At 53.9% G+C, this 26,717-nt stretch overlaps 8 protein-coding genes across 8 annotated transcripts; 4 read left to right on the top strand and 4 right to left on the bottom strand.

Annotated features, from left to right (window-relative positions):
• Positions 1-738: 738 nt before the first annotated feature.
• On the top strand, positions 739-3,761 carry NECHADRAFT_123079 (uncharacterized protein; the record flags this gene model as incomplete). Its single annotated transcript, XM_003054220.1, has 3 exons — positions 739-1,039; positions 1,198-1,763; positions 1,836-3,761. 3 exons carry the CDS (start codon positions 739-741, stop codon positions 3,759-3,761), a joined length of 2,793 nt encoding a protein of 930 aa, XP_003054266.1.
• A 1,752-nt stretch (positions 3,762-5,513) lies between these two features.
• Positions 5,514-7,416, top strand: NECHADRAFT_31132 (uncharacterized protein; the record flags this gene model as incomplete). The annotated part of the gene is made up of 4 exons (XM_003054219.1): positions 5,514-5,786; positions 5,837-6,100; positions 6,147-6,237; positions 6,287-7,416. 4 exons carry the CDS (start codon positions 5,514-5,516, stop codon positions 7,414-7,416), a joined length of 1,758 nt encoding a protein of 585 aa, XP_003054265.1.
• Positions 7,417-7,795: 379 nt separating this feature from the next.
• NECHADRAFT_74810 (uncharacterized protein) lies at positions 7,796-9,212 on the top strand (the record flags this gene model as incomplete). Its single annotated transcript, XM_003054218.1, has 2 exons — positions 7,796-8,179; positions 8,346-9,212. The coding sequence occupies 2 exons, from the start codon at positions 7,796-7,798 to the stop codon at positions 9,210-9,212; spliced, it is 1,251 nt and encodes a 416-aa protein (XP_003054264.1).
• Positions 9,213-9,404: 192 nt separating this feature from the next.
• Positions 9,405-13,841, bottom strand: NECHADRAFT_90083 (uncharacterized protein; the record flags this gene model as incomplete). The annotated part of the gene is made up of 4 exons (XM_003053504.1): positions 9,405-9,422; positions 9,462-9,717; positions 9,908-13,380; positions 13,440-13,841. The coding sequence occupies 4 exons, from the start codon at positions 13,839-13,841 to the stop codon at positions 9,405-9,407; spliced, it is 4,149 nt and encodes a 1,382-aa protein (XP_003053550.1).
• Positions 13,842-15,630: 1,789 nt separating this feature from the next.
• NECHADRAFT_90082 (uncharacterized protein) lies at positions 15,631-16,977 on the bottom strand (the record flags this gene model as incomplete). Its single annotated transcript, XM_003053503.1, has 1 exon — positions 15,631-16,977. One exon carries the CDS (start codon positions 16,975-16,977, stop codon positions 15,631-15,633), a length of 1,347 nt encoding a protein of 448 aa, XP_003053549.1.
• Positions 16,978-20,879: 3,902 nt separating this feature from the next.
• Positions 20,880-22,016, bottom strand: NECHADRAFT_65613 (uncharacterized protein; the record flags this gene model as incomplete). Its single annotated transcript, XM_003053502.1, has 1 exon — positions 20,880-22,016. The coding sequence occupies one exon, from the start codon at positions 22,014-22,016 to the stop codon at positions 20,973-20,975; it is 1,044 nt and encodes a 347-aa protein (XP_003053548.1). The 3' UTR covers positions 20,880-20,972.
• Positions 22,017-22,982: 966 nt separating this feature from the next.
• NECHADRAFT_31263 (uncharacterized protein) lies at positions 22,983-24,256 on the top strand (the record flags this gene model as incomplete). Its single annotated transcript, XM_003054217.1, has 2 exons — positions 22,983-23,300; positions 23,351-24,256. 2 exons carry the CDS (start codon positions 22,983-22,985, stop codon positions 24,254-24,256), a joined length of 1,224 nt encoding a protein of 407 aa, XP_003054263.1.
• Positions 24,257-24,351: 95 nt separating this feature from the next.
• On the bottom strand, positions 24,352-25,063 carry NECHADRAFT_98795 (uncharacterized protein). Its single transcript, XM_003053501.1, has one exon. The coding sequence runs from the start codon at positions 25,035-25,037 to the stop codon at positions 24,570-24,572; it is 468 nt and encodes a 155-aa protein (XP_003053547.1). The 5' UTR covers positions 25,038-25,063; the 3' UTR covers positions 24,352-24,569.
• Positions 25,064-26,717: the final 1,654 nt, after the last annotated feature.

Genomic DNA, 26,717 nt, shown 5'->3' with positions numbered 1-26,717 from the left:
GGCAAGCATAGACTCTCGCTCTTGAGGATGAGAGGTTCCCGTCAGGTACCCATGGTTGCGCCACCTGGCAAACACGTCCAGGGCGATCTGCTTCCGGTCAGGGCAAGCGTCGAAGCCGACGGCTTCAATTGGGCAGAATGCCAAGCTGGCCAACTCTGGACGCGATCAGTTGAGTCGAGTGCCACCACCGAGGCATTCGATTGAGCCACCCACTGTAAGAGGGCTGAGCGACAGCGCAAGTGGGCGCGGTTGTCGCCTGAGTCGACGTGTTACCAAGGGGCGCCAGGGCCTGAATGACTGGGAGGGGCACTAACCTTTGCAGCACAGTACGGTACAGGCAGCCCAGGTCTCAGACTGGGACTGGGACTGGGACTGGGGCGTCACCACGGGCCAGCCGCTAGAGGCAAAACCTTCGTAACCTGAACCTTTCTTCTGCCTCTGGGGAAAACCTCGTGCCTCTTTCTCCTCTTCCTCTTCCTCTCCCTTTGCCCAGAACCTTCCACACTTTTTCTCCATCTCCCGGCCTCTCCTTCATCGACGCCTTCACTTGTCGACCACGGATTCACGGTCGACCCCTTCCTCCCACCTGCCTGTTGCTCCCGCAGAGGACAGCTGACAGGCCTTTTTCCCTTCCATTGTTTTCCTCTCTCCACACTTTGAGCCTAGCTCTCCTCCTCCCACCACACACTGCATACCTACGCACACTCAGCTCATAACCAACCACAACAAACCCATCTAATGTCCGAAGTGACTTCACGGACGTCCGCCTCGCGCGGCAGAGGCTCCGGCCGTGGTGGTAGAGGAGGTTTCGCTGGTCGAGGCGGCCGTAGACCCAATGGCGACAAGGCCGACTACAAAGCCGACGACTCGCAGGCTGCATTTGAAGACGAAGGCGACTTTGGCGAGCTTCGAAAGCAATACGGCGACAAGACATCGGTAATCCGCGAGATGTTCCCTGACTGGTCCGAGGCCGATGTCCTATTCGCTCTCCAGGAGACCAACGGCGACGAGAACGAAGCCGTCACTCGCATCGCTGAGGGTATGTGTGGCCTTTTTTCCTGCCCTGCCTTGTCCTCTCTCACCGCACGCGGCCACGCTACACATCCACAAACTGCTAGAAGTCGCTGCGCGCCCCACGCCCTCGCCCTTGAACCCACCACTCATGCTGATCCTGCTGCTAATCTGCGATCGTCATAGGTACCATTTCGCAATGGGGCGAGGTCTCAAAGCCCAAGAAGGCTTCCCGAGCCAAGGCCAAGGAGCAAGCTCCTGCGCCTTCGAACGACGCGACGTCTACCGGTCCTCGAGCCGCCCGCGGCGGTCGTGCTGTATCTGAGGGACGCGGCCGAGGTCGAGCTACGGATCGAGGGGGTCGCAGCACTCGCGGCCGATCTGCCCAAGCTGCTCCTACCAACGGCGCCCGAACCAAGGAGAATCAGCAATTGTCCATCCCCACAGAGGAGTCATCTGCTTGGGGCAGTAACGAACCCAAGGGTGAGGTCTCAGAGGAGAAGGAAGTTCTGTCCGAGAAGCCCACACCCCCTGCGAATGTCGAGGCCCCGAAGCCTACTGCTCCTCCGGTCAAGACATGGGCGAGCATGTTGCGACAGTCGACCGTTCCCAAGGCCCCGCCTAAGCCAAAGGAAGCTCCTGCGCCTAAGCCCGCCCCCGAGCCCGTTGAACCTGAATCTGTTCCCGAACCTGTCGAACCCGAGCCTGAGCCTGAGGTCGCCCCCGAGCCCGAGCCCGCACCTGCCCCTGCTGTTGCCGAACCTGACGAAACCACCCCCGTTGCCGATACCGTTCCTCCCTCCGAAATTCCTCATGTCGTAGAGCCCGAGGTGGCTCTACTCCCCTCCAAGGACGAGCTCACCGAAACAAATCTTGAACAGGTTGTTGACGACTCTAAGCCAGCTCCAACTGGTACCGCAGCAAGCACCGCCGCTGACTCTTGGGACCCTCGACAGAACCCCGCCAGTGTTACTGCTACACCTATCTCGGCTGCTCAACAGCAGCACATCCCCCCACGACCTGATGCCAGCGGTTTCGCCGCCTCTGCCGCCAAGGCTACCGCTGAACGCACCGCCCGTACTCCTAGCCATCATCATCACCACCAACGACGTGTGCTTGACCAGGAGGAAGCTGTGCGAATGCCCGGCAACCGTGAGGTTGACCGCGCCGCTGTCCAATTTGGAGCTTTCAACTTGGCCGATGCCGACGAAGACATTGATGGTGACCGAGAGGAGCCCGAGACTCGGGCTCAGCCCCCTGCTGATTCCCCTGTTGCTCACCCTCGAACCTCCCTTCCTCCTGCTACTCAGGCTGCTGTCCCCGAATCTTTTGCTCAGAAGCCTGCTTCTACTGTGACCCCCATTGCGGCCCCGACTGGTATGCTCTCTGACTCTTGTTCGAGCCTTAGCCTCGATGCTAATACCTCTACAGCACCCGCTTCGCAGACCCAGGCTCCGGCTCAGGTCCAGGTACCTGGCCAGGCTCCCGCCTCTAACGCTCAGCAGTTCGGTCGCTTCGGCCAGGCCGGTGCTCAGGAGGCCGCCGCAGCTCCCCAGAAGCCTCTGGATCCTTTCAACCAGCAGAGCACCCCCTCTTCTCAGCCTCCGTTCGACAACTTCCCCACGCAGACCTCTCAGCCCCAGCAGCCTGGTGGCGCCTTCAGCTCTGCGCCCAGCGACTACGGCTCATACTACACTGCCAACCAACCCGATCGCAACGCTACCTACGCGTACTACAACCAGCAATTTGGCCAGCAAGGACAGGGACAGCAGGATGCCACTGCCTCCCAGCAGCGACCTTTTGCCGGTTACGGAGCATCTCAGGCTGATAACCTCAGCCAGTATCCTCAGAGCGGCGCGCTGCACAACCAGCCCCGATTTGGCGGAAGTGCGGCCGATGCCCAGAACAGCGGCAACAGCACCCCTAACCCCACGACTCAGGCTCAGCAACAGCAGCAGCCTCAGCAGCCTGCCCAACAGCAGCCTGCCCAGGGATCGCAGCCGCAATCACACGGCCAGCAGTATCCCGGCTACAACCATCCCTATTACAACAGCCCTTATTACCACCAGTACTATTCTGGATACGGCCAGGGCGGATTTGGCCCCTACGGAAAGAGTGGCATGTATGGACAGCCGTACGGCATGTCGCCTAACGCGCCTTATGACCATACGTCGTCCCCTGCTGGATTTGGCCAATCTTCTCTGCACCGCGATAGTGGCCTGGGCTCTGGCCTTGGTGACTATGGCCGTGTTGCTACCAGCCAGGCTGGCAGCCAGCCCGGTCTCGGAGGAAGCGCATTTGGTAGTGTTCACGACAGCTTTGGACGCAGCGCCTCTTCGTTCCAGTCTCAGGGACAGTCGTTCAACAGCCAGACACAGCCTGGCAACGCTGGTTCGACTGATGAGCTGAAGCCGTTTGGCGAGACCAAGACGGCTGCAGGCCCATCCCCCTCGCTCGGCGGAGCTCGCCCCGGATCGGCCACCAATGCCCCGGCCGCTCAGGCCGGTCTCCCCCCGCCCCAGAACTCTCAGATGGGCGGCTACGGTGCTGGATACCCCAGCCACCTCCAGGGCCATGGTCTGCACGGCAGCAACGCGTACGGTATGGGGGGTAACGCGGGTGCCAGCCAACAGCATGGCAACAGCCCCTACGGATCTTACGGTCAGGGCTTCGGCAGCGGCTACTACGGCGGTGGCCAGCAACAGCAGCAGCAGCAACAGCAGCGCGGCTGGGGTGGTAACTACCACTAGAGGAATATGGAGTACGCCCAGTTATTGAGGAACGCATTGGAGGAAGCGGGCGTAGAGGACGACGACGATGACGCATAATCAACATGATGCATGGGGCTCACGGGGTAGGGCAAGGCATGGCATGGCATGGTAAAGCAAGGCAAGGCAGGGCAAGGCGAATATTCTCTCAACACTCCTCGATGTGTCTACGTGTACGATTGTTTTCTTTTTTTCGAGAATCACCTCAAAAGATCAAGGTGGCATATGGCAAATGGAAGGGAAAGGCAGGGCGTTCGTTTCCGCCATGGTCTTTATTTGTTTTTTCTCGCGGTGCTCTGCCGGACCGGAATCAAACAACAACAACAAGAACGAACTGGGATTGCGCGTGTCTTTTAGTGTCCTCCCCTCGCAACGGTCTGCTTGCTTGCTTCTTTTGATATTTGGTTGTTTTCGGGGGGAGGGTTGCAACAACAAGCAAGGCAAGGCAAGGGCTGGATTTGTTAATTGGGAGACGGGGGGTTATAGTTCCTTTGCGGTCTGTATTCTTTTGAACCGGAGTGGAGGCGAGAAGGGAAAAGGGCGTGGACTTGGGCGTGCAAGGGATGGATGGATGGATATGAATGGGCTGGAATGAATGAGATGTGACGATATGAGTGGAATGGCAGGATAGGACATTCGCCAGAGACACGAACCCGAAGCAACGTGAAGGGAAGCGAAACCAAGCGAAGCAAAGGGATTGAGATTGAGAGATGCTCTGATTATGGGCTCGAATCCAATGAAGTCAATGAAAACCAGAAAACTTGATGGAGAAGAAGGAAGTCAGTTCTCGTGATTGACGCGTGATGATGATGTTGTCCAAGTCGGAGTTGTGATATAAAACCGAGGAGACAGGATCAATGCTTTGAAATCAAGGTCGTCTTGGGCGTTGGTGTGTAACCCGAACCGCTGATGGTGTAGGGAGCTACTGCAGTCGAGTTGAAAGCCACGATGAGTCAAGAGACGTCAAGAGTGGGAGTTGATCATGTTTTATCGCGACAATTGACTCTTGTCTGCCGACATGGGTTGCCGAGACTGACTCGAACAGATCTAGCTGACTCCTAGCGGGGGGATAATACAGAATAGAGAAACGTCACAGGACCATCAGCCCTACCTCTTTGTCTGTTTTTGACCCAAGAAAGATGGCTGGCTTCGGAAGCAAAACCCGGCTGTTGTGTTTCCCCAGGGGTCTATGAAGCGGGGGGGGGTCATCATCTCCATACCGCCAAGTTGGAGTAGTCTCAGTTCCCCGGCCGGATAGAGTTGCCAATGCAGCTGCTGTGCTATCTTGTGATGACTTGGATGCCTTCTCGGAGTTACGAGGATACACCACCACCAGTCAATGGGAAGAGGAAGAAGCTGTGCCTCAAGTGTCTTTCATCTTGGTGGTGGAGGAATTGGCCCTCCCCCGGGAATAATTAACCAAATCAAATCAAAGGCCTGCAAGATTTCGCCATCCTTTCGCCTAATGACCTCCGACCTTGTTATGCCCCCACAGGCAAAGAAGGGAAAAATGCATGCGATTGGGGGCATTCTTGGCAAAAAAACTTGTGGTGGTGGTTGTTTTGTGACATATATTAACCTGACGCCCTGCCACCCACGTTCTCTCACCGGTTCGTGTTGAGAGATATGAGACGCTTGTAATGAGAAGTTGGTTTTTCTTGTTCTTCAATTGACTCGTTGAGACTGTTCTTGGATAATTAACGAGTTGTTGAAGAGTGATTGACGCTCAACATCATGACGGGTCACGACGGTGAGAAGGCCGAGATCGGGGTCAGCTCTGCGACGGATGCTGGTGTCTCGGGAGAGCAAAACAATGAAAAGACGCCACAGACTCGGACGAGTCTCTCCCGCGACAATGATAATCTCAACGACATTGTTGATGCTAGCACAATTGGCAACGACGATGAAAACGACAACGACTCGATCGACTCCAAGAACGAACTTACTCTGTCCAAGGCGCGCTGCATCGCTCTTGTCACGACCGTGACGGGAGCATCTTTTCTCAACGTGAGTGTACTTGAAACAATAGCCTCAAGTTCTCATTGACAATATTTTAGACCCTCGCCAGTCAGAGCGTCGTCATCATCCTCCCCCAGATTGGCAAAGCCCTCGACGTCCCCGACACACGCCAACAATGGATCGTGTCCTCTTACGTCCTCACCTTTGGATGCTTCCTCCTCCTCTGGGGCCGCATCGCAGACATTTACGGCAAGCGTCTCATCTTTATCCTCGGATCCTTCTGGGTTACTATCTGCTGCGTCGTCAACGCCTTTATCCCGACTGAGATTGCGTTTGACCTGTTTCGAGGACTGCATGGCTTGGTGAGTTACTTGTGATGGACTTGAGATGGATAAACTGACGAGTTAGGGTGCTGCTGCGAATGTTCCGACTGCTATTGGTATCCTAGGTACTACGTTTCCCCCTGGAAAAGCAAAGAACTATGCCTTTAGCGCATATGGTGAGTCTCATTCTTTACTTGAACACGGGCATTGATTGACACTCTGCAGCCGCTGGAGCTCCTCTCGGCAGCGTCTGCGGTAACCTCGTCTCGGGCCTCATCGCCGAGTGGGCGAGCTGGAAATGGGTCTTTGGCGCCCTCGCCATCATGGCCGGTCTCATCTCCGTTGCTGGCGTTCTGTTCATCCCGCCTCCTCCTCCCGGACTCCGGCCCGTTCACGATAACCTCCGGGCCAAGACGGCAGCTGTTGACTGGATTGGCGCTACCCTTATTACCTGCGGTCTCCTGGCCCTCATGTTCGCCTTGACCGAGGGCAACGTGGTTGGGTGGACGGCCCCGTGGATCCCCGTCCTCATCGTCGTGTCGGTGCTTATTATCGTTGCCTTTTTCTTCTGGCAGCGTTATCTCGAGAACAAGACCGATCGTCCGCCCCTAGTCAAAGTGTCCATCTTCAACAACTGGCGCTTCACGTCCGTCATGTGCATCATGGGCCTCTTCTTTGGTGGTTTCAACAACTTTCTCATCTACGCCACCTACTACTTCCAAGATTACCAAGGCCTGTCCCCCTTGCAGACCATGCTACGTTTCATCCCCACTGGTGTCAGCGGCTTCATCGTTGCTTTTATAACTGCTCACCTACTTAGCCGCATCCCGACCTTTTTCATTCTCGCCATCGGGCATGTTTGTGTCTCCATCGCTGCCGTTCTCTATGCCGTGCCTATTCCTCCGACAACATCTTACTTTGCTTGGGGCATGTGGGCCATGATTCTTTCCGTTATTGGTGCTGACACAGCTTGGCCGTGTCTCACGCTCTACACCTCTCACTCACTGCCTCAAGAGGATCAAGCCATCGGCGGCGCCCTCATCAACTCGTCGGGTATGATCGGTCGAGCCATTGCGCTCGCTATTGCCACGGCGATTCAATCCTCTGTCATGGCTAGCGATCGGGGTGTCGACGTCAAGAACGTTGGGCCCGTCGAGGCCTGGGACGCGCCGTCGCTCAAGGGTCTTCGTGCAGGAGGCTGGACCAACTTTGCCATTCTGATCATGGCGTTGGGTCTGGTGGTGTTTACCTTTAGGGGTATGGAGATTATCGGAAAGATTCCTGCGAGGAGAGACCGGACTGAGGGGGTTATGAATGAGGAGACGGTAGATGTTGAGAGGAGAGGTCAACAATAAAAAAGAGATGGAGAAGAATAAGAGTCGAGATTAAGATAGGAAGACTTGGATATAATATACAAAATTGGTAAATGACCCAATTGCCTCATCTCACGTAAGACGGTGATCCAGAAAACACCGTACCCATCAATTCATCCCGTCATGCTACATAGAAAGTCGTGCTTAACCGGCCTTCAATTGCTCCGCCGGCCCCGCTCCGTCCAACAACGACCCCCGGGCCCGGATCTGCATCACGCCGAAGAGTGGGGCCGTACCTCGATTCGTCCGCCACTCGGCCGATGTGACAGAGAGCCGTTGACTTACAAAAGAAGTCTTTCGACGACTTCATTCCTTTTTACTCATACAGGCCCTCAACAGGCTTCTTTTACATACTAGAATTATGGCTGACAAGATTGACATCGTCCTCCTTGGTGCGACTGGGTACACAGGCCGTCTCTGTGCGGCTTACATGACTAAAGCCATCCCGGATACCGTTTCGTGGGCTATTGCAGGTCGAAACCAGACAAAGCTCGAGGACCTTCAGAAAGAACTCAAGGAGAAAGGAGCAACGTGTCCGTCAAACCTCGCCTCACCAAACCCTCCATCCATGCTGATTGCTCTAGGTACCGTCTACGCTCTCGACCTCGACTCTGACACTGCCATCGCTGAGCTTGCCCGGAAGGCTCGTGTTATTATTAATACTATCGGACCTTACTCTGCGACCTGTGGAACGGCTATCATCAAGGCCTGCGCTGAGAATGGGACTGATTACGTTGACTGGCAAGTATCCTTACTCACCCCTGAAGACCCCGACTTACAAAAGAAACAGCAGCGGAGAGATGCCGTGGATGCAGGGAATAATCGACAAATATGACGAAACGGCTCGTAAATCAGGCTCAAGAGTAACCCACCTCCCAACCATCCTTCTTCACGACTGACACTACTTCTAGATAGTCATGACAGCCGGCTGGGGTGCTGTACCAGCTGACCTCCCAACCTACCTCGCCGTTCGTCACATCCGCGAAAAAATGTCCCTCCCAACGCGCGAGGTTCTCGTCTCACTCGACGATCTCAAGGGCTCTTTTAGTGGCGGCAGCATTAACTCCATGTGTGACCTTGAGATGAGTTACGGCTCCGCAAGGATCGCTGCTGCTTCGGCACCTTTTGTACTATCGCCCGTGCCAAGGAACAGCACCGAAATTGCAAAACATGGCGTGCTTCCTGGGCCAAACGCATTTGGTGTTCAGTTTGTTAAAGGAATGGGCGCTCTAGTTGAGGGCTCACAGACAGGGATAGAGACGGGCATCATCGGTCGCAGTTGGGGTCTCTTCGCGGGCCAAGAGTCATACTCTCTCAGTCCAGACGGATACGGCAAGAACTTTTTCTTCTCATCGCGCGTGGGACAGTCTGGTCCGTTTACGGCCTGGCTGTTCCGCACAGGGTTTATCCTTCTTACCACTGCCATCACCAAGATCCCCCCGCTACGCAACCTAGCCACCAAAACTCTCTTTCCACCAGGGACAGGTCCGTCTGAAGAGCAGCGAAGAGGAAACCACTTTACGTACCGTGTCGTGGCCATACCTGACGAAAAAGGCACGTCACGCCGTGTCGAGGTCAGGTTTGCTTACCAAGGAGACCCATACGTCTTTACAGGCGTGTCACTGACCGAAGCGGCACTTGTGTTGCTTGAAGGCGGTACACCAGCTCATCAACGTGGAGGTATCTTGACGTCGGCCATGCTGGGTGACAAGTTTGTCGAGAGGTTGAAGCAGCCACAGGTAGGCGTCGAGATAGAGATCAAGGTTGTGGAGGAGTAGAGTGATACGGTATTCTACTTATTAGATTGCTCTGCTATATATCGTGTATCGTGATAAGAAAATCTATGCAAACAGCCAATGAATGATGCCGCTGATCAAGTACTAACCAGCACTTGTTGTCTAGGTAAGTTATGGGTATCAAAACACCAGACAGAAACAAAAGAAGCGCCAGACAACCCCAGTCTATACATGCTACCGTCTCCTTTCCTCCTCAATGATGGTGTCCAGGTCAGGCTCGTCCTCGTCCACCGGCTCATCGCGGGACAGGCGCTGGAGGCGTTGCCGCATGGCAGGATCCTGTTCCAACTCTTGCCAAAGCTCCACGTCCCATTCCTCGATGTTGTCTCCGCGTCGACTCTGACCCCAGGGCGGCCATTGCCAAAGACCGCCGACGAGAAGAAGCCGCTTAGAGGACTTCATGACAATCTCCATGAGTCCGATGAGTCCGAGAACGATGAACAGAGTTGACCACCACACGGCGTCGTCGCCAAAAAGGTGAGTGAAGCTATTGCGTATGGCATATGGACCAGAAGGCGAGGGCGCATAAACCCCGTCAAGGAAAGCCAACCAAGCAAACCAGCCAATCGTGGTGATAAAGAAGCTTACCATGACAATCGCCGACTTGTAATGGGTTTCGAAGATACTGTGACAGTTAGCCAGTGTTCCATGTCATACTCAGAGGTTGCGTTGCTTACAATAGCTTCCAGTTGATCCATAGGACCCCAACCGAGAATGCCAGCGTTCCCAGAGCATACAGCCCCTGGTCACGCGCAGACGGTGAGATCCATCCATAGCCAGTCCAGACACCGTACCAAGCAATGACTCCTTCGACGGCTCCGAGAAGCATCCACCGGGCAAACTTGCCGATATTCAGACCCATGTTGCGCTGGCCGAAAACGTAGAGCTCGGGGACAGCCAAGAGCGTTTCGGCGCTGAGGTCCTGCTCCCAGATTCCCATACAGATAACGGCCAGACTGGTGAATAAAGTGTTGAAGACAGTCAAGCTCGTGGCTTCGTACAGAGAGGTACCGCTGTAGCCAGTGTATCTCTGATACTGCGCCGTGGGTAGATAGAAAAACATTTCCTTCCAGAACGTATAAAGAATGAACTTGGCGGTGCGAACATAGTTCCATCGCCCGTGAACAAGCAACAGCCGCTGCAGGAACCGGAACTGAGCAATGGCGTAGTCTGCCACACGAGCAGCCTGAAGACCTTCCTTGCCCGAAATACCAATGCCGACGTGGCTTGCCGATATCATGGCCAAGTCGTTTGCGCCGTCGCCAATCGCTAGAGTGAGTCCTCGTCTCTTCTTTCCTCGGAACGACTTGAGGCGAGACCTGACAGTTCGGACAAGGAGTGCCTTTTGGGCCGGTGATGCTCGACAGCAGATGACCGAGTCGACTTGCAGCATGACCTTAAAGAACTGAACAGACAACTCGGGTGATTTCTCCACGGCTGCAAGCGTCTGGCCGTCGATAACAACCACGCTGTGAATCGAACCAGCCTGAAGATCCTCAGACAAGGCAACCAACTGAGAATCCAGGCCACCCTTGCTGACATCGAGAATGTACAAATCAGAGCCAGGCTTGCAGATTCGAGCAGAGTGCGCAATGTTGATAGCCGTCTCCCGCTTATCGCCCGTCAGCATCCAGATCTTGATGTTGGCCCTGCGTAGCCTGTCGATAGTTTCAGGAACTCCCTTCTGCAGTTTGTCCTCGATGGCAGTTGCGCCGACCAGATCGAAGGCCTGTTCAATCATGTCACCAGCCTCCTCAATGCGCTCCTTACGGTTGTTGAGACTGGTTGAGGCTTCGTCCCAGACCTTCTTCCATGTCTTGTATTCCTGCTCCGAGATGAACTTTTGCGCAAACATCAGAGTGCGCAGTCCCTCAGTTGCAAAGTCATCCAGATGCTTGAAGCACTTTGTGAAGGTCTCCGAGTCATCAAGAATGATCGGATCGTCTAGGAAGGCCAAGTGATCGGGCAAGGGTTGCTGATAGTGGACTGGAGTATTCAAATACTGACCCCTGGGTGCGTCGATTGACACCCCGCGAGCCGCAATAGACAGGCGAGGCCTATCCTCTGAGCGACGGGCAAGTCTGCTGAACTCGAAGGACTTGCTTCTGTCCGTCTTAGGCCGTCTGCTGGTGCTTCTATCCCTAGAGATGCCCGGGTTCCGGCGAACTGTAAGACTGGGCCTGCCGCCGAAACTGTTCCGAGGCTCCTGTTGCTCGCTTCGTCGGTACATCTCGCGTTCTAGATCAGCACTCTTCCGCACTTCGGTCGCCTTTTGCTTAGCGAGCTGCGACATCTTAAGCCGGGGAAGAATAGCCGAGTCAGCACCCTTGCAGATAACCGAGATACGTCCATCAGGGAAACGGACGATGATGGACATCTTCTTTCGTGCGCTGGTGAATTCGATAACATCTAAGACCTCGTATTTGAGCTCCTCCTCTTGACCATCAGGGTGAGTGATATGCAACGTAATCGTTTGAGTCGTACGGTTGATGACGAGATAACCAAGTTCTTGAGCCGCTCTCACGAGAGCGAGCTCATCCGGAGATGCAGCCTGGAACTCCAACTCGCCATTCTCTTTGTGTTCTGGCAGACAAGTGTGGCATAGTGCTACCGCCAAGATATACTGTTTTGCTTTTCTGGCGAATCCTGAGTTAGGTCGAAGACGGATGTACTCGATAAGATCGTTTGTTGTCACATCGGGCTGGACATGATCCGGACGTCCGGTTGAGCGCCATTGGGATGATGATCTGCGGCTGCCAAACGACATCCTAGAAGGTGCCATTGAAGGCCTCGAGGGGGCCATGGAAGGGCGACGTGACATGGATGGCCGAGGTGACAGGGGCGGGTGAGATGGAGACGCAAGCGGCAACGGCGAAGTCGGCTCCTGGAGCTCCTCCCTAATAACAACTGTAACAGGTTCAGTTTTGTAGACAGACGGTTCGCTGGTTGATGAGTCTTCGTCGCCCAACTTGGCGGCTTCAATCTCATCGACCTTGGACTCAAGATCCATCTCATGAAGCCAGACCGTTCCTGCAACACTGATCTTACGGAACTTCATAACGTTGTCCGTCAGAGTTCCCGTCTTGTCTGAAAAGACATAGCCGACCTGTCCAAGATTCTCGAGAATAGTGTTGGTGTTGCAGCGCGCAGGGGTGTCCGTCTCCTCATCGTACATCTCAATATCCGAGTTGAGCATCAGGAGCTGCCCAATCTTGACAATTTCTAGACTGATGTACAAGGCCAGCGGGACGACGTTGTTGAACATGATGATAAAGGCAATGATGATCTGGTAGAAGGGCACCTTGGCGTGCTCCAAATACCACGAATGCCTCTCGGTGCTCTTTTGCCATCTGAGATATCCGCCTGACACGCCTACAGAGAGCACAACGACGTAGAAGGCGAGAGTGACGACAATCTTGTTGTTGATACGCTCGAGGGCCGGCTTCTTGGCTTTCGGGTGCTTGTTGGCGTTCATGCGAATCTTGCAGTCCTCTCCCGTGTTGATGACCAGGCCAATGGCAGCATTGGTGTTTCGCATGACGCAGCCTCGGTAGATGACCTCGCTCGAAGTCAATGGAACCGCCTTGCCGTTGACGGTCACGCGACCATCAAAGTTGTACAGATCAGGATTCGGATCCTCGACAACGAATTCGGCTTTGCACTTGGATATCCCCTCGAGAGTATCACAACCTTCCAAAGCGTGTGCGACCTGCTTGCTCTTGAGGTTCGTCTCGCCGTCGAGTGCCATGGTTTCGATATATGCGAGCTTGTTCTCTCCATCGCTGTCCAACAAGACAATATCGGCGGGGATAGGCTCGTCACGACACAACCTGACAATATCTCCAACCTTGATCTCACTCCATCTTACAGGAACCCATCGTAGTCCGTTGAATTCATCGTTAGGGGCGGGGTGCGGTTCGGCTGTCGAATGGATCACAAACGGGTTCCATCGTCTCCATCGAGTAATTGGCTTCAGCTTGCCCGTATATCTATCTTCTCTTCCAAGAACTGTCGCAAAGCCAGCATTCTCCAATTGATCGAGGCGATGTCGTCGGTAGTCATCGTAGCCTTCCTTGAAAATAGTCAAGAGAACAAAGAAAAGCAGCGGCAGGATGGTAGTGTAGGATCCGGTGGTCGAGAGACCCGGGATCTAGATCCAGGGGTTAGCAATGGCACCATTTCCATCATATCAAGCTAGTTTATACGCACCATCTGCGGCACACCGACGCATAGGAAGTAAAAGTTGCCGACGCGAGAGAATTGGAAAAAGAGTTGCTTGGGAAAGAAGTCCCAGACGGTATATCGCGACGTTCGGATGCTGTTGGACACGTACGAGAGGCCACGGCGGGTATCGATCAGAGGCTTGTCGTGTTCGAGCTGGAGGGGGATATGTCGTCCATCGGTGGCAGCAACGATGTGCTTACGGCGTAAGATGGGCTCGACGACGGTCTTCTGGTAGAGGGACGCGGCGGCATCCTTGACGCGACGGGCCAGCGGCGCAGAGAGACCGGCGTCGTTGCTGCTACGGCCAAAACGGCGACGGACCTTGGAGTCCCTGCCCGGCGGCTCAGGCCCTGGGCGCGCCTCCGGGTCGGAGCGGCCTGGGGACATGATGGCTGACTGGCTGGCTGGCTGATTGTCAAAAGGGGTCAAGCGAGCTGGCTGAGGCTAGTCGTGGAGGAAGGCCAAGAGCTGCAAAGGAAGCAGTTGGATGCGCGTCTTGAAACGAACGAGTGACTTGCGTGCCGTGCTCCGACTCTTGGAACTGTGACCATGACCTAATGGCCGTTGTAGGGGGAAAGACAAGCCAGGGTTTCGGCTTCTTGGAGTGGCCCGATCTCGATCTTCGTATTTTTTTTCCTTTGCCTTGCCTTGCTTGCAACGCTATGCTACGCTACGAGGAAGGGAAGGGATGAGCGAGGCGGGCGTGGCGTGGTCGGGGCTGTTTCGCCCGATGTCCGACTGGCTGGAAGCGCCGTCACTAGAGGGAGGAAAAAAAGAGTGTGATGGATAATAACGAAAGGTAGCCTCGTCCTAGGCTGATTGATGATCGTGTGCAAAGGCCATGATAATTCTCATGACGGTCTCTCGGACTCCCCGAAAACCCCAGAGTAGGTGAAAATTAGGTCGTCCCGTCAGCCGCAGGGGGAAGGGGAAGGGATGGATGGATTGGACTGGAGAGGCGAAATATGGAGTGCGTTGTACGCGCGGAACGTGGAGGGAGCGTGGAGCTGGCCTGTGATGGCGGTGGCTCAGCTCACCTCTTCCATCCAATCTTTGCTCAAAGTCTAATCCATCGTTTCCAAGATTAGATCATCATCAAGGACGTACGTTGCAAGGACCGTCTCAACGTTCTCCGTCTCCATCTTGGAGCAGAGTTACATTCAACTTCCATGACGGAACAACTGTCACCGTTATGGTGGACCTGGAGCAAAAGGGCACCGTTTTTTATCCATCCCCGTCCATCAGATCAGCCACTCTTCCCTGCTTTGTACCTGCTATCGTAGCCTCAAATTCAGAACAATGTCCGTGCTGGCCCTGCTCTTTACCCCTGGTCTGACAACGTCAAGGACCACTCGCACCTCTCCACCGCGCTCTCATCGTTCACAGGATCCCTACCCAAGTTGATTCGATAATAGCGGAGCTGTCCAACCCTTCTAGACTTCTTCGTCTGGCGGTCCGCGCCCAGAGTACTGTATCCGTACCTTACCTTGATGTACGTAGTACCACCACCACGTAGCACTGTACCACCTCGCTTGTCGGTTTTGCTTCTTCCGCAGGAGCTTAAACCGGCGAGACGAAAGCCAAGACGGGTGACGTTGAACAAGGGTCTTTGTCTGTAAAGCAACATCATATCATCTTTAATAACTACAATCCCAGACGTCATTCAACGGTTACACAAGATGGACAAAGTAAATGAGTTGTGAAGAATCTCATGCTATTAACTATTCATTACTCTCCCTCTAGGTCATATCATATCATAGGTCTCGTACATATTACGATTACTCTACTATGACACTCTCCTTCTCTTTAACTCACCAACTTTTGCAAATGTAAAAAAGACACTATACCACCCATACCTTTTTATATCCATACCATCTTGTACCCATCCTGGGCTGGTAAAAACGCAACAGAAATCATCTTTTGTTGAAAGCAGATAGCCAACCCCTTTTTGTTTTGGTTCGCTCCCCCAAAGTAAGAAAAGAAAGAAAAAAAAACTTGCGCCCTGAAAAATACCATCCCTTTCTTTTATGCATGCATGTGGTGATACTGTCACCCTGGTGTCGTTTACCCGCATCTGTCGTGTACTTGTGCTGTTGGTAATATGTGCTGTGCTGTTGATGCTGTTGAAATGCAAAAAGTCATGATGCTTGCTTGAGCTTCACTTCGCTTCCCCCCTTTAATGCACTCCTGTATGTTCAAACAGGGCCCGTATGGCATCATTGTCCATGTTTGTCTCGAGGGCTAGCTGAAGTTGGATCCTCGCCTTTTGAGGGTTCAGAAAACCCGCGCCGATGCCTGCTTCACATGGGCCAACGAAACCGCCCTCCGGTCGCCGACTGACCACAACGGGAATGTCCGTCTCCCGGACCACTCTCCGGATCTCTTCGGTGCCTGCTGACGTCCAGAAGCCCGCACCGAGTCCAGCGAGCACAATCCCTCGAGCGCCGAGGTCAATGGCCGCTTGAAACATGCCGATGCTGAGCTCCTGATAACCGTACAACACCTCAACCTGGGGCAATGCCGCATCAGGGGAGAGTTGGTGCCCAGGCCAGCGCCCATTGGTGCGCTGAAGATCGAAATGTCGGTGGCCAAGTGGTCTGGAGGGCGGGTAAAAGAAGACGGGTTGAATGTTGACAAAAGTGCCCAGCTGGCCGCTGTCCGGTGACTGGAAAGAGTCGAGGTGGTTGGCGTTGACCTTGGTGGTGAAGCGAGCGGATCCAATGCGGTCGTTGATGACAATCATGACTCCCCGACTACGGGCGCTCTCTGTTGCAGCTAGCGTCACGGATGAGAGCAGATTCATGGGTCCATCGGCGCTGATGGCAGTGGCAGGCCTCATTGAGCCCGTCATAACAACGGGCTTGTCGCTCTGAACGGTGAGATCGAGGAAAAAGGCCGACTCATCAAGAGTATCAGTGCCGTGCGTCACAACAACGCCCTGTGTATAGGGGCTGTCGAGATCATCCTGGATTTGCTCGGCCAGCATCATCAACATGGTCGAGTTCATGTCAATGCTGTCGGCATTGGCAAACTGGACACCGCGCACGTTGGCGACGTTGCACAGCTGCGGCACGGCGTCGATGAGAGCTTGGACGCCGAGGGCACCGGAATGATACCCCGTCGTCTGGTGCGCGGAGCCCGCGGAGCCGGCGATGGTTCCCCCCGTGGCGTAGATGGTGACATTGGGGAGGTTTGGGGAGAAGCAGTTGAAGTCGGAGACTGTCCTGGAACCAAAGGGCAGGGCCGTCTGCATAGGCTGCTGCTGCTGGGCCGAGTGGTGGTGAGGTTGGAGGTACAGCTCGGAGGGGACGGGTGAGCCCCAGACGGAGGCGGCCCAGGCGCCAAAGGGGAGCAGGGCAGTCGAGGGCGCCAGCATGCTCACGATGAAGCGCCATAGGTAGGCAGCCCAGGTAACGGAAGATGAAGCCATACTGAGAGAGGACGATGCTCCGGGCCCGGAGCAGAGGACAGGAGCAGCGGCTACCAAGGCGCGGGCATGGACGGTTTTTAAGCTAGGCATCATCACGACTGGATCTCTTTGATATTGGATCTCTGAGCGATGCACGAGCCTTTTTCCTTCTCACACACTCAGCACAACTTGCTTGTCTCCTTGTAGATCTCGTCAGATCAGATGGCGGGTGGATTAGCTCTCGGCCTCGCCTTTTCCTTCTCGTCAAGGTCCAGCCTGTGAAGATGAGAGAGAGCTGAGCTGAAGTATTGGTTGTTAACCAAGGTAGGCAGCTAGCTCTGCTTGGATCGCGTCTGTTGAATCATCGGGAGCGGTTTATAATTAGTCAAAACCAGAGAGGTCTCGTTGAGCACGGTGCATCGGGCCGGTAGACGAATCGTAGACTGTAGACAAGACACCTAGCTTGCAACTACTCCATCTTACGACCCTGGTGCGCACCGGAGCATGGTCTGACATGGTTGCATTTTATTGTCTTCTGGTGAACCCGTTTCCCGAGGTCTGAGCTTGCCTTCAAGCCACTGGCTGCACGATGCGGGTGCGGCCTGCAGAGAAATGGTGGATGCTGGTGCTGGTGCTTTCTGCAAGCAAACAACTTAGCAAGTCCACACCCCAGGCTGGGGCCAGAGTTACTTGCTCCATGCTGCTATGGGGCAGACAGGCAAGAGTCAAGCAAGCATGGGGCAGGCAATATGGACCCTGGCGCGGTGGTGGTGGTGGTGGTGATGAATGGATGGATGTGGATGGGAGAGAGGTAGCAGCAGCGTGATAGTAGCAGTGGTGGTGGTGGTGAAAGATGGGGGTGCCCTGTATCTGCACCGATATGGATGAGTGAATGTGGGCAGGCACGTCAAGCCCATGAATGAAAATCCATGGTGGGCGGACGTCGCTTACAGACAGTGGATGCTGCTTGGCCACGAGAAGGGCAGGCTACGAAATGCCTTCTACGACGGACGTGCATGGCGATACCAACATTGCAATTTACCGGCAAGAGAGGAATGGGCAGTGAATGGATGGATGGATCCTTGAATGGGATGGGATGGGATGGTCTGAACCAAAAGTTATCCAATCCTTAACAAGCAGGTCCTCGACAGGGATTGCAGGTTGCTTCAAAAGCGCTCCGGGATGTCGACAATTCCCTTTCGAGAATCCCACGTCTACTAATCCCTGCTAGCCGACTTTTGTCGAGTTGGGAGTTGGGGATAATCCGATGAACGCTCACGGCTCATGGCAATCATGGGCTCTGTGGCTCTCGCTCAGAAACGCGCGTGCGTGCCGCTAAAGCACAACTCGTGGCATGACATGCATTTGGCATCCTGGTTTGTTTGTTGCTACCTACTACGTAGATAGCGTAAGCCTGGTCTGGGCAAATAACACCCTTGACTTTGTTCTTCTTGTTTTTCCTCTTCTTCTTTTTTCAACCATGGGTTCAATGACAAACAAATAAACAATGATAATCAGAAGCATAATTGTCAAAAACATTCGTTATCATTGTAAGAAACAAAAAAAAAAGACACGCAAGATGCAAGACGCAAGCACGTACATGTCAGGGTGCCTGGCATCGTGTGGGGCTTCCCAACCTGGGTCCTCAGCCGATGCCCCATTCTCCATATGAGGCAATTCCATCAAAACTTCTCACATGCCAGGGCAGTTTTTTCTCTCTTGAGTGTATCCATGTCCCGGTATTTTTTTTGTCCATCAATCTCCTCAATCTAGAATGGTTTCTAGTAATAATCTTCATGGTCGTTGGATAAAAAGGTTGTCGTCGTTTCTCCAGATTATACCACCCCCCAAAAGTAAAAGGAGCACACCACTCAACGGCCGTGGCGCAACACCATCTTGCAATTAGATTCACATGATGTCGCTGACACGCGCCTCATCGTTCTTCGCAACCACCTCCCAGGTCTTTCCCTGGCTCAATAGCCCTCGTGTAATATTTCTCACGTCACTCAATCCAAATATGGAGATGCAGTGGCCAGTGTACGAGCCGCCCATATACATACATACGTAGGTATGTACAGTACATACACAAGTTACGTAGCCTGCATTGGATCGTCACTCCTTCGGCGTTCAGTCCAGCGCCAAGCCCCGCTGTCCGCCGTTCCCGGAGGGCCGTCCGCCGCCCAGACGGTTTCAGATCTTCCGACCCGTCCAAGCCGGTTCACCGAACTGAAAGTCCGGCTACTTCACCCCATGCCACCACCATCACCCGTCCGTGAAGCCATCGTCCGGCGGGATCCCCCGTTGCTCCAAGCTCCGGTCTAAGCTTCAGAGCTTTCCAGAACGCCCTAGTCTCGAATGATACGTTGAAAGGTTTTTTTCTCCTCTTCTTCCTTGTAAAGCCATCATGGTCCATCCGGCGGAGTTCGCTTTCTTCGACGGCATTCCCGCCCCATCAATTTCCACTTTGACAACAACTCATGCCGGTACTCGCAGATGGCCCCAACGTCAAATGTCGCGACTCTTATTCGCGGGTCAGACACTTTGACTGCCAATTCGCCATCTCCTCAGTCTTGGCTAGGATGGAACCTTCCAAGCGCCCGTTGCCCGCCGGACCCCCATCGTAACACGGCTCTCTATGTCGCCCGTTCACGATGGAGACAGCGAGCGAGCAAGCGCCGTCCCGTCAGCGCCTACTGAGCATTTTGTAAGAGAAACTCAACTCGGTCTTCAGACATGACCTGCAGCACGCACCCCCGGCAGCCGATCGAATGATAAGCGAAGACGCCTCCCTCCTAGACATGCCGTAGCGTCGATGCCGACTCTCCTTCTGCGCCCGGCTTCTCTACCAAGCTCTGACTCTGGACCTCTCTCCTGTCAGATGTGCGTGCCCAGGTGCATATGCCTCCTTTCGGGCCTCCGAGACCATCGACGACGTCCCATCGGCTACGACGGTTGCAATTAGACCTGGGCCCTGCTGCAGCTTGGTATCCGCATCGTGATGGGGGTCTGCCCCACGGGACTGCCCAGCGCGGCAAGGGTGTGATGCAGTAGGCAGAACGAAGGGACCTGGCAGTGCAGAACGAGCTTTGCGAGGTTATTGTGTTGCAAACCAACCCCGGCTGCGACGTACGTAGTAAAGATACAAAGTTACACTCATGTCTCTGTCTCTGCGGTTGGCACAAGATTGGAGGGTATATTGTGAGTGATCATCATTAAACATATCCACAGTGTCATTGACACACATATCTGTGGGTAAATATCGTGTGAGACATCCGGGCCGTTCATATTCGGCATACGATATCTCACATCAAGGTAGGCAGGCTGTCGAACGAGTGTTTAATACATTCGATTACAAACAATATAGTCATCACTCTACTCGGCTGGGCTCTCTGTTGAGGTACCAACACCAGGCTGAACACAAAGGCTTCTGACAACGAATGAACTGTTTGAATTCAATAAAAGTCACGAAATACATGCAATGGCTATACAACTCGAGAGCGAATATTCAACACACCAACTCGGTTCCCTATGCAGCCATTTGACACACTCGATGTATGGTTCGCCTGCACCTAAGCACATGCATGAGGGGCCGTCAATACGTAGCCACAATCCACTTGACTCTGTCTGAGATCACTTTTCACTTGCTTTGAGATTTTAATGATATGACAACAAGAAACGGAAGGTGTCAGTAAGAATCTGATTAGGATGTCCCAGTTGGGGGTCAATAGCAAGTGTTTTGTGACATGTCCATATTCTTCAACTATTTCACTCGTGGGAACCCCACGGATTGCCAACAGTGAAGTCACCATCATCATTTTGAATAAATGAGTATTCTGTATTGACTAGTCATACTATCAAACTCGGTCCTGTTGGCACTAGGCCTTGAGAAGTTCCCTCACTGATGCTATCGTCACACACGACACAATGCCCTTTCGAGAATAAGCGTGAGAATCCAATGACAACCAGGGACAAATCAACACATAGGAGAGAGACGCGCTAAAATCATGTATTAATATAAAGAGAAAAGACAATCTTTGGTCTGTTCCGTTATCGCTTTGTAAACACGTCTTATAAACAATCGCAATGCCCAATTTCTTCACCCGCAGTTCTTAAACCTGAACCTGGGGGATGTTGTCCATGCTGCCGCCGGCTTCGAGCCACTCCTTCTTGATGAGCTGCTCCCGAGCAGCGAATAGGTGCTTGTAAGCAGTCTTGACGGTGCCGTCGCTGACACCAGCCTGCTTGGCGATGGGGAGAGACGGGCGTGGCTCTCCCACGAGATGGCATGCCATGTAGATGCATGCTGCGGCGACTGACAGGGGTGATCGGCCTGCGAGTGCCGAGATCTCATTGGCCTGCTCAGCCAGATCCCGGGAGATCTTGGAGATCTTCTGCTGGTTCTTGAATCCAAGCTGAGACACGTAACGGCCACAGAGATCCTCGGCGCCCACGGATGTGTTCTCGTAGTTTGTGACGGCGTTGAGGCCTGTAGCCTCGCCATCCTGTCCCTGCAGCTTCTGCAGGAAGGACTGCAGCTGCTTGAACACACGTCCGACTTCCTTCTTGCTCACGCTGGTCAGGTTGAAGATTTCGCGGAAAGTTCGAGGCACGTTGTTCTGCCGGCAGGCGATGAAGATGCATCCGGCGATGACGGCCTCCTGGGGCTTGCCCTTGAGGAACTTGTGCTTGTCGACGAGCTTGAAGATGTGCTTGGCGGCGTTGGAGACGTTCTGGCCCATGTTGATAGCTTCGCACAGTGAAACGATCTCCTTGTAGGCCTGCATGAGACCCTTCTGAGCCTTGTCCTGGTTGGTGTTGTTCTGGGTGCGGGACAGAGCCTTGTGGGCCTTGGACTCGGAGAAGGCTACAGTGGTCGCGAGCTGCTGGCCCTCAACGAACTCGTCCTGCGGTCCACCAACACGGCTGGGGTCGTCGCCGCCCTGGTCGTCGTTGGCAAAGGTACGCCATTCTGAGCGCGTGTCGATGATCCGGGTTCCGACTACGACGCCGCAGCTCTCGCACACAACATCACCACTGGAGAACTCCTCGATCAGGTTTGGCGGGATCTCTCTGCAGTCGGGGCAGCACAGGATGTTGTTCAAATCTTCTTGGAACGCCTCCTCTTTCGTATCGCCGCTGCCAGGCGGTACCATGTTGGAGACGTGTCGCTCCGCCGCTTGAGACTTGTGTATTGTGTTTTAGGGTCAGAGGATCGCTGAAGTGCGGAGGTTCAGAGGTTCCTGAGGTTGTTGTTGAGGTTATGATGAATTGCTGCCTCAAAGAGGTGAGAGGAGGCCAAATGAACCTCCAATGTGATGACTAAGCTGGAAGAAAGCCCAAGCAGGCGCAGTGATTCACTGCGGCGGTGCTAGGCAGCCTCACGTGCCTCACGGTTACTCCGAACCAGTGAGATGGTTGAAAGTGATTGAAAAGCAAGACAGCCTTGATAAAGCGATTCAATGGCTTGACAATAATGAGGCAGAATCCCCGAGACGCTTCGAAATTATTTGAGCATATACATTGAAAATTGACTTTTGTTATCTTGGGTGTTTACACCCCACTTGTTAAGCTCCCGCTGTCAGGGACTGGTGGTTAGATAAGCTAGCGGGGAATACCTGTTTTTGGAGCATTTTGAGGGTGAAATTGTCTTCTTTCAGGTACTCCTTGCTAACACCAGCAACTTTCCCTTTCCATGAGATTCTCCAGCCTCATTCAATGAAAACGGCAAATTCGAAACGACAACACCACAATAACAAACACAGTGCAGAGTATCAAGTCTTTGAAATTTAGTAACCATTTGACATCCCGTTACTAATCTCACTGAACCTTGACCCCTTCACCAATTCTGATACTGATTGTTGTCTCCCGGTGGCTTAATATTGTTGTCCGAGGTCGGCCAATCATCCAGGGCATATGAACCACTCCGCAAACAGGTACGTACCCTCAAACAAAGACTGAGTCAATAGCATCTCGAAAGGTAGAGTCAGAGGTTTAACAAAGAAAGTGTAGGAGTACAACTTCTATATAGTTTCCCTGTGGTTCGCCTCATCTCCCAGTTCACCATCTAGCACCTTCGCTCTACTTCCAGCGGCTTCCTATCTCATCATTGCTCAGAAATCATGGCTTCTCAAGCACAAGAGGCCCTCCCGCCCGTCAACATCAAGCCGCTTCTGACCAAGCTCTGGCCTACCGACAACAATGTCAGTCCGCAGGAGATTGCCGAGGCCATCTCGCACTTCTTCACCAACCAGGTGACAGAGGCGCAGACGGCCTCGCTCCTCATGGCCCTGCACTTCACAAGGCTGGACTTCAGGGCTGATGTCCTGGCCGAGTGTGCCCGTGTCATGCGCCAAGCGGCTGCCCCTATCCCCGTCGAGCAACTCCTGGAAGTCATTGAGCGAAGGGGGAGAAAGGAAGGCAACTACAGAGGTGGTCTGGTGAGGTTTGCATGCACCGCTCCCATTCTCTAATATTGACCTGTTAACAGTGTGACATTGTTGGGACTGGTGGTGACGGTCACAACACTTTCAACATCAGCACCACGTCTTCCATCCTTGCCTCGGCACTTCTCATGGTGTCCAAGCATGGAAACAAGGCCAGCACATCCAAGTCTGGCAGCGCCGACCTAGTCAACTGCATGCAGCCCAAGCCTCCCATCATCAGCGCCGTCCGACCAGACACACTGGTCAAGGCGTACTCGGCCACCAACTACACCTTCCTGTTCGCCCCAGTGTTCCACACGGGCATGCGTTATGTCGCGCCTGTTCGCAAGCAGCTCCCCTGGAGGACCGTCTTCAACAACCTTGGGCCCCTGGCTAACCCCGTCGAAGATGTTCTCGAGGCTCGCGTCATTGGCGTCGGCCGAAGAGACCTTGGACCAGCCTTTGCGGAGGCATTGTGCATGGCCGGCTTCAAAAAAGCCCTCATCATCTGCGGTGAGGAGGAGCTCGACGAGGTCAGCTGCGCTGGCAACACTCTTTGCTGGATGGTCAAGGAGACGAGCGAGGGCAAGCTCGAAGTTGAGCACTTCAAGGTGCATCCCAGCGACTTTGGCCTGAGCACCCACTCCTTGGACACAGTGTCAGGAGGCAAGGAGCCCGAAGAGAATGCAGAGATTCTCTCCAAGATCCTGCATGACGAGTTGCCGGATGATGCTCCACTCCTCGAGTTCATCCTGATCAACACTGCGGCCTTGCTGGTGACTTCGGGCATCTGTGAGGCCGACACCAGCAACATGGGGCCTGGCGACGACGGCCAGGTCATCAAGGAGCGAGGCCCTGGTGGGCAGCGCTGGAAGGAGGGCGTCAGAAGGGCTCGCTGGGCTCTCAAGAGCGGCGAGGCCTGGAAGCAGTGGGAGAAGTTTGTCGAGGTCACGAACGAGATTGGCGCCTAAAAGGGGGAACAACAACGACGACACCTCTGGATAAGGAGGTCAACGGGCCTAAAAGGGACACCAACGACATATTCAGATAAGGAGGTTAACGGTTGAAAGTTTTCATTATGCCGGTAAAACTAAAAGAGGCTTGAATCTACATTATGCCTCTGACATGAGTATGAAGACGTCAATCTTGAAGTCGTCTCTGTGTCGGCGCGTAGCCATGTGGTATATCCAACTCCTTGCGCAATCCAAATGACACGGGATCGTAATCTGTAATCCGTTCCTTCTGTCTCGTATAATCATGGGTTTTGTTTTGTTTGTATGGGTATTAAAATGCTCTTCCGATCCCCGGTGAAGCTGGGCTCTCAGGTGTAATTGATAATGTCGGTGATTGGGGATTTGCTGAGCTTGAAGGGTAGGGTTGAGGTCGCTTCGATGAGGAGCCGGCGCGGGCTCGTGAGCGATCAACTCCGGGATGGATGCGCATCAGCTTCGACCTGTTGCGCTGGATATCGGCCTCGTAGGCTTTCCAGTCGCTCTTCAGGCCCGGGTTGCGTTCCTCCTCTTCGGTATCGCCGTCTTCGAATTCCACCCTGTCGGTGGCACGCGACGAGGCGCGGCTCTGTAATGACTTGCGAATCATGATCTGGCGTTGGTGATCCTCCTCCTCGTCGACCTTTGGGAGGTCTGACTTTGTGCGCTTCTTCTTTCCGATAAAGGTGAATGTCTTGGACTGTTCGTCCTGCCGACTTTGTCGCGGCTTCACCCACGAGTAGAGGTATGATAGAATAGCCATGACGGCGATGGTGACAAAACAAATGAAACGAGAGAGATACGAAAGAACGATGACATTTTCATGGAAAAAGTCCTCCCTCCAACAACGAGGGCAGACAAGGCCCGTATTATGTATGTCTGCGACACCACAGAGGTGGGGGAATCCTGGGGAACGAGAACCATGATCCTGGGCAATGGGGAACCAACATGCAACGGATACAAGCCGCGCAATGCCACGTAACTGGGTTATCAAAAGCACTATACCTTAATCTTCCGACCGTCCACGGAGAGGGACACGGGAGAAGGACGGGAGGGTGGGCGCACGGCGGGCGGCTCATTTGTCAGTTTCTATAATTGGCTTCAGAGTCCAGCCAGGGCTTGAGTAGACGTACATATGCCGTCCTAGGTCGGTGTGTAATGACGGATCAAGAACCCTATCGCCAACGAGAGTAAGGCCTAGGAGAACAAGGGATCCTCGCCTCGCTGTCAATGCGACAAAAGGGTTAGGCTGCGAAAGGAGCAGCTGAGGTCTGGTCTGGGGGGAGACAGCTGAGAATGGCGCTCGCTCTGGGAGTCCTCCGATACAGCCTCATGCGGGCCTGGGGCTTGCAGTGTGATAGATCGCCAAGGGAGGCTGAGGCGCGGATTGGCCAAAGCCGGAAAGCAAGCACGAGCAGGGGGTGGTTCGACAGCCAGAGGCGTAAAAAAAGAGAAGCTTCACGATGCCCAATACGAGAAGCCGGTGGAGGCTATGTCAACGCCTGGATCACGACCAACAACGCCCAAGTCGTCCTACTTTAACTAATGACCCAGAGAAGATTGTTTCAGAACAGCATGTTCGGGACGGGGAGATGCTGCAATCGCATCCATGGCCATAAATGGATGCATTGCATGGGATGGGAATGGAAATGGAATGGCTCTACTGTACACAGCCGACATTCTAGCAGGCCCCGGTTGGCACGGTCCGCCTGGAGGACAGGGCATTGCTGTAAGCAAGGACTTGCTCGATACAAGAGAACAAAAAGCCAACTCAACAGATGCCTTCTTCTTCTTTCCAAGTCGGTGTGTCTCGGGCCGTTTGTAAATGTTTCATGCAAGGGATGTATATCGATCCTTTGTTATTGAAAGCCCGAATTGAACCCTGAATTTGGCTGCGCGATGATGAATGCCTTGCTTGATTCCATAGGTTGTTAGGGGGCTGATGCCCATCGCAAGCAGCCTCAGCCGCTATGGATGATCGACGACCCCCCAGATTTTTTGCTCTGCTGCGCCCACAATGCAACGCAAGCCAGCGTGAATTCGCGACACACTCGCTTCAATCGGCACTTTCTTCGCGGCGATATTCTCATCTTTCCCGTCGTGGCTCAATCAATGTTCAACTTGAACCCATCCCATGATTGTGATGCGGCTGGCGATTGTTACACCGGCTCCGAAATGTCTACCTTTTCTCACAGCAACTCTTTCGGAGCCGATGACACTCATCAACGGCAAGATTGACTCGGCACCGAAGACTTGACGCTTGATCGCCCGGCGCGGGTTAACACTATCGCATGCCGAGGAGCCCCGAATCCCCGCCGCTCATAACCGCCAAGATCAACTCGAGTTCCGGCTCCTGTTCCGGCTCCGGTGTAAACGTCTCGATCGCTTCAATCTTATTAATTGACCTCAATTTCCCTCTGGTTCTCTTTTCTTTGAAGAACTT

The sequence above is a fragment of the Fusarium vanettenii genome (genome assembly GCF_000151355.1).
Source record: "Fusarium vanettenii 77-13-4 chromosome 1 genomic scaffold NECHAsca_1_chr1_3_0, whole genome shotgun sequence".
Lineage (NCBI taxonomy): Eukaryota > Fungi > Ascomycota > Sordariomycetes > Hypocreales > Nectriaceae > Fusarium > Fusarium vanettenii.
The sequence above is the reverse complement of the archived record's forward strand: the minus strand, read 5'-3'. Positions and strand labels throughout refer to the sequence as shown.

Excerpts from the sequence above, each read along its gene's own strand:
- NECHADRAFT_98795 (XM_003053501.1), bottom strand. The coding sequence starts at position 25,037 with ATGGCTATTCTATCATACCTCTACTCGTGGGTGAAGCCGCGACAAAGT.